This window comes from Stylophora pistillata, chromosome 3 (genome assembly GCF_964205215.1).
Source record: "Stylophora pistillata chromosome 3, jaStyPist1.2, whole genome shotgun sequence".
In the NCBI taxonomy this organism is placed as follows: Eukaryota; Metazoa; Cnidaria; class Anthozoa; order Scleractinia; family Pocilloporidae; genus Stylophora; species Stylophora pistillata.
Genome location: NC_142521.1, coordinates 36,400,714 through 36,410,964, shown reverse-complemented (window position 1 = coordinate 36,410,964; position 10,251 = coordinate 36,400,714). Strand labels below are relative to the sequence as shown.

At 41.7% G+C, this 10,251-nt stretch overlaps 2 protein-coding genes and 1 pseudogene across 3 annotated transcripts in view; 2 read left to right on the top strand and 1 right to left on the bottom strand.

Moving 5' to 3' along the window:
• The window catches only part of LOC148735885 (guanylate-binding protein 6-like), a 76,907-nt pseudogene extending 66,753 nt beyond the window's left edge, over nt 1-10,154 (top strand). The window contains exon 12 of the transcript XR_015998631.1: nt 9,738-10,154. The product of XR_015998631.1 is annotated as a guanylate-binding protein 6-like (transcript). The remainder of the gene's footprint in view (nt 1-9,737) is intronic.
• LOC148735882 (uncharacterized) overlaps nt 1-10,251 on the top strand; it is a 95,109-nt gene that overhangs the window by 46,242 nt on the left and 38,616 nt on the right. The gene's annotated exons all lie outside the window — the stretch shown is intronic.
• Nucleotides 5,864-6,864, bottom strand: LOC148735886 (uncharacterized). The gene has a single exon (XM_088755720.1). It carries the CDS (start codon nt 6,842-6,844, stop codon nt 5,864-5,866), a length of 981 nt encoding a protein of 326 aa, XP_088611846.1. The 5' UTR covers nt 6,845-6,864.

The following is a 10,251-nucleotide window of genomic DNA, read 5'->3' as shown; positions in this document are numbered from 1 at the left end:
ACTTTCTCCAGAGGAAGTTGAAACGATCACGTTCAAAAAAATTATGGAGAGAAAGTTATCATTAGCAGCTAAATAATTTTTAAAAAATAAATGGTTTGGAAAACTTCAGATGGATTTTAAGAAGTTTTCTGCGACAGAAGCAGAAGAGTGTCCCTTCCCCAGTATTACAACATGGTGAACACATGAAAGAAATGCAGAATGCACTGCTGGTCTGTCTGAGGCTGGACACCAAAACAAGCAATCGACACAGAATACAATAAACGCGTGTTGTTCATCAGACAAATCATAGCGAGAAGGCGTCTTGGTGAACTTGTAATTTGTGAGACCTTCTTTCTCTCCGAGATACTGTAGATGATGAAAAACAATCCCGGCAGCTTCTGATGACAACTCAGAAACGAATTTTAGAACTTCAGCCATCTTCCTTAATTTTTCAAACGTATCCATTCCTGACAGGCAGGTTTTCAGTTCCATTCTTCTTAATCGTCAGTTCTTAAACGATGAACCGGGCGCTGAGAAACTCATGGACGGACTTATAAAGAATATAAACGATCTTCTCAGGGTTCATAGCGGAAAGTTTGGAAACTTGGAAAAAACCGATATGTATTAGCTTCTCGAACAGATCACCATTTCTAAATTTGCTGAAGTTAAAATGAAGGCGATCTTCTAAAAGCGCGTTATGTGCATGTTTTCCTATTTTGGAAAGTTCCTCTTGATATTCATCTATGCTTTTATCTGCTGTGACATCGTCTGACTTTTTTGCAGCCATGTGATCCAAGAGAGTTTGAATAAAACCTACGTAAATGTACGCACGAGATGTTGGTAATTGATACTTTTTCTCTTTCCAGAGAAGACACAACATTAACAACAAAAGCGGTATTTCTGTCATCTCTTCGAGGTCCTGCTCCCTGAGGTAGTTAAGAAACCCTTTAACGTCCTCCTCGTTAGATAGAATCTTTCTTGCAAACTGTTCCTTTTGTTCCCTGCTATCGAGCCCGTTGATTTCAAACTGAGCATGACTTGACACTCTAAGCTCATCTTCTTTCCTCTGGTCGCGTTGTGATCATTATGTAATAAGTCGTGAACAGAGAAAGCAGACAACGAGAATAAAAGCACGTGTAGTTTAATGGCGAACTAAAAACAGAAGGTCAAAACAAGCCTGCCAAGACTGACGGGTAACATGCGTGACGCGTGACGGGCAACACGCCTTTTCCTTTAAACAACGGAAAGTTAAAACTAATAACATTCAGTTTCCACAGCAGTAACAGTGCCAAGAAGAAAAAAAACAAAGATGTCTCAATAGTGATAATATGGTAACTGATCAATAAAACATCTCAACCAAACAATGTTTCTAAGGTGTGGTTCTTCGAAGGCCCATCAAAACAGATATCATTGTTCCACTTCTCCAGGGTGCATTGGAAGGACTCTACAATTTAGGGTAGAGATCACCTGCAAAGTAAACAAAAACAGTGTTTGTGCAGACTTTCTAGTCAGAAAATGGGCAGGAGGACGGATTACTCTACCGCTTCGAGTAACAGTTCTTTGTGGGAAGCTTGGAGGGTCATGGACTGGAAAGGAGAGAGGAGACCGAGGAGTGAACGTGCAAGGCAGAGGGGGTGTCCTGGATGGTACACATGACTGAAAAACAGGTAAGAGATGTCATGCCTTTGATGGAGTCTATGGTGTTGAAAGGGGTGACGATTGGTGTGATTTGCTTGGTGTGTTCTCCAGTGCTGAGGAAGTGGTGTCGCTGTCACCCGGATATAAGAGCAATGGAGATGGAGGTTCCATTTGTTTTGAATGAGGAGAGGGTATCGGTGAAGTGGCAGTTAAGGAGTTCGGACGAAGTTTCTCCGGTAAAGTCAGGCTACGATCAGGAGTAGGGGAAAGGGAGCTTGGGTCCTGAGGTGGGGCAGGTTGAATTTGCACTCGATTGCGCCTAGCTTGTTTGTTGCCAGTCTGGATGTAGCAGGAGCGTGGACCAGCAGAGCCGGTTATCCGACCAGGAATCCATGCTTTGGATGACGAGGAGGAGGGAGGCTTGGCGTAAATATGGCTACCAGGAGGGATTTCAGGTAGTAAAGGCCCGGCATGCTTGTCATATGCTTGTTTTTGCTTTAGTTTACGATGGATGTGCTCTGCCACCACATTGTGGCCGGGAGGGGGAAGAGGTTCCAAAGTGGATATGAGTTGTGGGAGATCACTTCGAAGAGTGCGTCCAAACAATCGTTCAGCCGGTGAAAACATGTGTCCTGCTGGCAGAGTTTTGCGTACTGAAAGGAGGGCCAGATCCACATCAGCAGCGGTTAGTAGAATATGTTTAGCTGATTTCACTGCTGCCTCCAAGCGACCATTGGATTGGGACCAATGAGGGGAGGAGGTGATATGATTAAAACCATATCTTATTGCAAATGCCTTGAATAAACCGGAGGTGAATTGGGGGTCCATTGTCAGTGATAAGACTGTGGGGAACTCCATGACGTCCAAAATGCTGCTTGGTTGCTTGAATAACAGCTGAAGACTGAATGCTGGGAAGCTGATCAAGTTCATAGTAATCACTATAGTGGTCCACTGTAACTAAATATGCTAAGGCATTAAGCTCAAAAAGATCTTGTGAGACCAGCTGCCAAGGTAAGTTGGGAACAGAGTAGGGTTTTAATGGTTCTTGAGCATGCTGATGAGAGTACCGAGCACAGATAACGCAGGTTTTGCACATTTCCCTGATCTGATCATTTATACGAGGCCAATACACACAACTACGTGCATGACGGAGAGTGAACTCTGTTCCTCGATGAGCAGCATGAAGCTTGTGCAAAATCTTCTCTTTCTTGTCAAGACAGAGTGCGTTAGTACGCCATTGAGATGCTGATTACGCTGATATCCGAGCAGCTAAGGAGGAGAGTAATTTTAGCGAGGCAAAGGAGACTGTCACGTCAATACAGCTTGACCATCCCCTGATCTACGATCAGTACGATCTTTGTGAAATGGCGCTAAAGGGCTCTTTGAGAATCTTGAGGCTACTCATGTTGCAGCACATGCGTGAAGATCTTGGCCTCAAGATACCATCAAAGCCCATTCGTAAAAAGGCCCCGTACTTGGCTCTACTGAAAGAGATTGTCAGCAAATGTACTTGCCAAAAGTCATCATGATGCTGACTTTCTCTTTTGTTTAGCAGAATAGGAAAGTGAGGAAGAAACCAATGAACGGCGTATCGTTCCTAATCGTTAGTTAGTGGCTATCTTATTTTTTAAAAATGCACGTAGGCCGGATCAGAAGTTGTTGCGTTTTGTTTTGTTTTTCTTTTAATCATGCCAGTATTGACCCTCACTTTTCTTTTCTGGTCTTCACGTCAGTAATGAAGTTTACTCATCTGGTGGCCGAGATATGCAAACTGACGGATGCGGGAGTATTCAACCTACATTTCTATCCGCTCATGTTTTAATGCGGGATTTCTTTCTCTAATTTAACCACGTCGTCCTTTCAGGTGCGGTTTTAACGCGTGTATGTTCAAGCACCCCCAAAACGTTTCCAATTGCGTTACGTTGCGTGACATTAATAATTACCAGGAGAATAAGACCTGTTCTCTTGTATTAAATTACTTTGAAGGCCATACGGCGCCTTGCTTTGTATTTATACTTACAGAAAATGAGTTCTCATCGTGAAAGATAAAAATTATTTAGATTATCAGTGTGGAATCAAGTCTTAAGTAGCTTCTTTCGAATGTATCTTTTGCATTACTTGAATTTGGGAAGGTGGTAATGTAATGTGTACTTCACTTGCAGATTTTTCAGCCCAAAAATGTTTGGAGAACCTTATCAAACATCTTGAAAAATTTTTGACCTGTCTCTTTACATTTTACAAGCTATAAGTCACTACAACGGAGACCGAATTTACTTTGGATATTTAACAACTCAATATGGTCAAATTACCTGTTATTTGTTTACACACATTGCATCATTTTGCTCGCTCAGGTCACGAACACTTCTGACATTTTCGAAAGGAAGCAATGCGATTCAGAGCATCAAAAATTGCACAACGAATGGAAATAGCAATGTTTGACGAATATATTGTTAAAAATCCAAAGTGTCAGGTACAGCTACATTTTTTTCGCGCGAAATATCACCCGCTTTCAACGCCATTTTGCGTGGTCTGTAAGGATGTTTTTTTAAGGGCTTAAGTAATCCCAAAATCGATGTGCCCGAAAAAATTTACTCACCAGAATTGAATAAGAATAGCTTTCCTTATAACGTGTGAAGTTTGGTGCTGATTGATTTCATTTTAAGTCTTGAGCGGAGCTTGGTTTTCGCAGTTAATTTTTGACTGTGCGACATGCGGAGCCTGAACTCAGGTAACCTGAAACCGCATTTAAAAGAGTCATTCAACAAAATGAGCAAGAGATATCATAGTTTTCCTACAGCTGAGGTCGTAATTTGCTTAATGGTGATCGATGTAACAACCGTATGCACATTTTCGACTCTGATTTTATTTTCTCTCTGCTCTCACGCAACTCTGAATGTATTATTTCCCTTTTACCTAATATCTTGTGGCATAACAGCTAAAAATTTTCAAAATGAAAGTTGATTTCAAAACCTTTTTCTACCTGGTAGGGAATAATTAGACTAGCGTTTGTTTACACAACATATATCTTTGCTCGCTCAGGACACAAACATTTGTGGTATTTTCAAAAGGAAGCGTTCCGATTCAAACCCTCAAATTTTACTCAGGTATTGAATAATGACATTTTATTACCAATATCTAGTTAAAAATTTAAAAAGTATGTACCAGGTATATTTTTATCACGTTAAATTTTACCTATTTTTCGCCCCATGTACAGCACTTTTTGAGGGCGTTGGTTAAGGGACAAAAAAAATCACGATATAGCTGTGTACAGAAAAAATTAACATAACACAAATGAATGGGAAGACTTTTTCTTAAAAGTGTGAAGTTTGGTGTTAACTGAATTTATTTTAAGCCTTCAACGGAGCTTGGGTTTTGCAGTGAATTTTGGACAAGTTGCCAGGCGGAAAACCGCACTTAAACCGCGTTTTCAAATTTTCGCAAATTTCTGAAAAATTAACACTCGTTGGAACTTTTAAACTTGATTTTTGAAAACAGTTTACCAAAGAGTATCGTTGAGCAAAATATGAGCAATTCACCAAAATGGTCGCTGACGGACGATTCTCGATCCTTATAGGCAGCCTTTCTTAATTACTCCCTCAATGCCACAAAGAACATCGTGAGGTCTCCGCTTGAACTCCTCGGGCGCGGAACTGATTCCGAAAGGGAGACGAGTCCAACGGTAGCGGCCCCTGGGAGTATGCATTGTGGTCAGCCGAGAAGATTGGTCTGTTAATCTAATAGTTTGGAAAGCGTCCTTTAGATCAAACGTGGAGAAGACTTTAGCTTGATGTAGACGGTGAATGTTTTCCTCTAGGGTGGGAATGGGGTATAGAGGCCTGATAATGGCTTTGTTGATGGTTTGCAAAGGGTCTAGGCAAATACGCACTTTGGCAGGTTTTGTGGCTGAGGTTGGGTGCCCACGAACTACCATATTGGAGATCCAAGGGGTTGGGTCATTCACACGCACCAGTTGGCCTGAGTCTACCAGTTTGTCTATTGCTTCCTTGATGATTGGAAGTTTGGGAGTAGCATAACGGTGAGGTGCGGCTTAAGTGGGTCTTACGGTAGGGTCAAGAGTTAATGAATAGGGCTCTCCCAGTTCTCCTAGACCCTCAAAAAGGTGAGGATAGACTATTTTTATAGAACTAAATGTCAACTCACCAAGAGGTGGTAAAGTAGGTCTTGGTGTCGCCTCGAGTTTCTGAATAGTGTCGACGTCATATTAAGAATTCCCATCCGTGTGCTGTCAGAGAGACCTAGTCGGGGAGCGTAATAGGTCTAGGTCAACAAATATACCTTTAGGTGTGGAGTGCACATGAAGGACCTCTTGAGTGATGACGCATGCAGATTGTGAGTAGACAGGATGGGCTTTCAGTGATTCTGATACGGTATTCGCTGAAGAGGAGGAACGATAAACTTGCTGCCAGTGGCCCCTTTTGCCACAACGATGGCAAGTAGCATTTGCTGCAGGGCAGTCTCGCCTGGCTGAGTGCGTAGCCTTTCCACACCATTGACAAGCTGAGGGGGAAATCACGCCAGGCTGAACATGGGGTTGACGTCGGGGTAAGCGATGTGGTGTCTTATTGCCAGCAGAGGCGACTTTATGGACCATTTCTTCCAGCTGGTGTTTGGTGATAGTGGATTCCGTGTTGAGTCCAGCCTCAAAATCACGAGCCTTAGAAATTACTTGAGCGAAAGTGAGTGTCGACATGTCTTGAGAAATGACATCACTGCGCAATTTTTTGAAAGTTTCGTTTAAACCAATGATGAAAATATCTCTTTGAAGGCGATCACCCATTTGTCTGGGGAAATTGCATTTTTGATACTCGAGGCGAACGAGAGTGTGCCAGGCTTGAACGCTCATACCCGGTTCCTGTTTGAGTAAACGAAGAAAGTTATGAGTACTTTGAATAATGGATTCTTCGCCGAGGTAGTGTTGTGAAAGCTGGGTCAACCATCTCGCAGGATGCCCTTTGTCCCCATCTGCAATTTGAGCATCGATGTTAACGTTCAAGACGTCCCATTCCGCTTGGGGAAACGCTCGTCTGAGAGCAGCCATAACTTTTGGCCGCTTCGCGGCAATCCAATACTCATTGCTGTCAACAACTTTAGTAGGATCCACGTAGTCTTTTATAATACAAAAGTCGCGAAAGTTCGGTATAAAAAACTTGAACGCACGTCGACGATCGTCAGACGTCGCATCAAAGACCGGTCTGTCCTTTCCCATGATGATGAGAAGTGAACGAATTGGACACCAAAGCGAAGAAAAAAACCTAAAACAAGTGACGTCGAGATAGTCGAACGAAGGCGAGAGTTACGCCTTTCCTGTCACCCTGTAATAAGCCGTGAACAGAGACAGCAGACAACGAGAATAAAAGCACGTGTAGTTTAATGGCGAACTAAAAACAGAAGGTCAAAACAAGCCTGCCAAGACTGACGGGTAACATGCGTGACCCGTGACGGGCAACAATTACACAACAGGCTTTCAGCTGATTGCCTCTCCAAATATGGTGAACTGGGGATGATTTTCCACCGCTGTCCTCGTCATAGCCATCCAAAACGAGCAACACTTTCTCTTGGTTCTGACGAGCAAATTAATACAAGTTAGACAAGTTATTGACTCGCATCGACTGACATCGGATCATTAGCAGACAACAGTTCAGCGGTTTTCATCATAGTACAGAGGTCCGGAATATCACAAACATCTCGCAACTTGATTAACAGTAAAAGATCAAACTTTCTGAGGATCTCCTTTTTGCCATCTGCCCAATCAACGGGCAGTTTTTGAGTGAAAGTAGATTTTCCTATTCCAGGTCTTCCATACACTAGAATTCGTCTACGGATGGGATGATGTTCGTCACTTCCAAATACTTCACTGTAATCTTCCAGCGTTTCTTTCGTAATTCCATCAGGTCTTCTGTGGTCTTGCAAAAGTGGTAACTGTATGTAAATGTCATTAATGTGTACCGTGTTTTCTGGGTCCCATGGTGTTATTTTCACCTGACACATGGTGTTGTAATACTCTCTCAGCTGATTCTGACACCAATTCAAAATGTCCGCCGCAAAAACTGTTGGCAAAGACAAAAAACTAAACAAAATAAAATGTGCCCATGTTTTTCTTCTTTCTTTGGAAACAACAACACCAAAAGCCTCTTCCAAGAACTGTGAATTCTCACTGATTAACCAATGAAAGGTAGTTTCTTTGCAAAAAGTTATTTTCTTTTTTTAGCAAAATTGTGTCCATACAACAAGAAATTGCCTTCAATCTTAATGCGTTTGGCCGCTGAACGTTCCTCCTCTGTTGGGTCCATTTCGCTTTGAAGAAAATCTGATGACAAAAAGTTACTTCAGTAAGGGGAGATAGAAAAAAAGGATCCTATAAAAGAATTTTTTTTAACTCATTACATATGATTAAAAGAGAGCAATAGATTGCCACTGAGTTTGATTTAACAGTCTCTGACAGCCCATAAAGTGTGACTACCTCGTTCATGACCCAAAAAATTAGACTTAAGTTAAAATAAAACAAAGCAAAAATTAAACCAAAATTAAAGAACATAAGACAAACCAAAAAGTAGAAAATTAATTAATATTAAACAAACTATATTGCAACTTCATGGCAGTTTTAACTAAAAGGGAAGTCTAAGCCACTTTCAAAGATCCAAGCCATATCAATAATTGTAACCTTATCATTAACTCTAAGTAGCTTTCTCCTAAAAGTGAAAATAAAATTATATTGTAACATTGTTTGAAAGACACAGCCAAAGTTGTTACATACATAAACAAAGAAAAAAACACGCACCTCCGTAGTGAGGCCAGTCTCCAAACACAAGGGAGTTACTCAACATGTTGGATACCACAGAAGCCGCCATAACACAGGCAAAAGTCTTCCATGAATTGTTTGTAGATCCACGGCCACGAGCAAAATCACAGACTCCTTTGACAAGGAGCCACTCCATTTTCATGTCATGGGCTGCTGCAAACAGACCTCAGGAAAAAAATGAGATTAGTGACTGAATAAATGCAATGAGTAAGTAATTATCATGTAACGAGGTCCTACTCAGGACGGGAGTGAGATATAAAAGCTGCTCTGTGTTTCACTAAAACACCCCGACTGTCTTTCCTGTGTCATCAATGGAAGATTATTAAGGATATAGAGTTTTACTGTTTGGTAGAAATACAAAAGTAGTAGCAGTTTTCCGGAAGGATATAATCAAAGGGCTGCATGCCTTTTCGGTACAACGTGGTAAATAAAAGGGAAGAGTTTGGATCTTCTTTGCAGAAACAAATTATGAAGTGCATGTACTTCCCCTTCCCTCAGAGCCAGTGGCTAAATAGTCCACCAGTCACAGGAGTCTCCCGCAGTTCAGTGGTAAAAGCATAAAAAACAACATTAACTTGGCAGCACGAAAGCCAAATGGTTGCCCTTGAAGTTCATCAAAACAAATCCCACAAAAGTTGGGTTGTCGAGCAACCAGCCCAGCGAAAATCTCAAATTGACCGCCATTTCAACACCGTTAGAATGGGCGTCCATCAAAACCTGTGCAGTCAAAAGTTCGTTACGACGCGGTCATTCTGGACACTAGCAAAATTAGGCCCAACGGGTAGCCCCACAATATGAATGATTCAGTCAGAAATAAATACCAACCCACACGTGGAGTAAATATTTTGCTAAACGAGTTTTCTCAACTATTTTAGTTTTTACACCAGAAATTCATTCTAAGTGACTGAGACATTTGATGATTTTTGCACAAAGGGGGAACCAGGGTAAAAGCCATTATATTCTTCATCAGTGACTCCCTTATGGCTGTTTGACCTAAACTTTTTCCTGTTTGGTAAAGAGATGAAAATGCTACGGGAAAAACAGGAGGAGGAAACAAAGAGACTCCGTAAACAGATAGAAGCTGGAGCAGCGGTCCAACGAAAACAGATGGAGAACATGGTAAAGGCGAGAATGGCGTAAGTTGAAAAACAAAGACAAAATTTCATGCGAAAGCACCAAACCCTCAACCAACGACTTGCACAAATGCAGAAATCAAAGAAGACCGTGGAGAGCTTGAGACAACAGCTGCTACTCAATCAGAGCCGACAACAGCAAATTGAAAAGCCGGGATTCTTTACAGAGCGCTGCAAATAACACCCGTCTCGGGCGGGTTCTCTAGCACCCTATCAAAGTGTGGCGTCATGGAAGGCCTCTAAAGTTGTTCCTTATCAAGAACATTGCTTCGATTTTTAGTGGTTGCATAATATCTGTGTCTAGATTAATGTAATTTGCAAAGAATTAACCACCTTAATGTTATATAATCCGTTTTATGTCAATAGACATGTTCTTGATTCCGTAGATAGACTGAAAACTGTGTGTTGTCCATAATACCAATTTGAAAAAGGAGCTTAGTCGTTTCTTCTAATTATTAACTAGTACGCGCAAACAAAATTCCCTTCCGGAGAAATTTAGCTCGAAACCTAACAGGCTATTGTAGACTCTGTGTACAAGGGATGTAATAAATGTTTGGGATATTCTTTAGTGGCGCACGAGCGAAAAAAAAGGGAGACAGAGGTCGAGAGGTTTTATTTTATTTATTAGCTTCGCCGACCGGCAGCGACACCGCAACAGCTTGCGCCAATTACTGTGGGCTC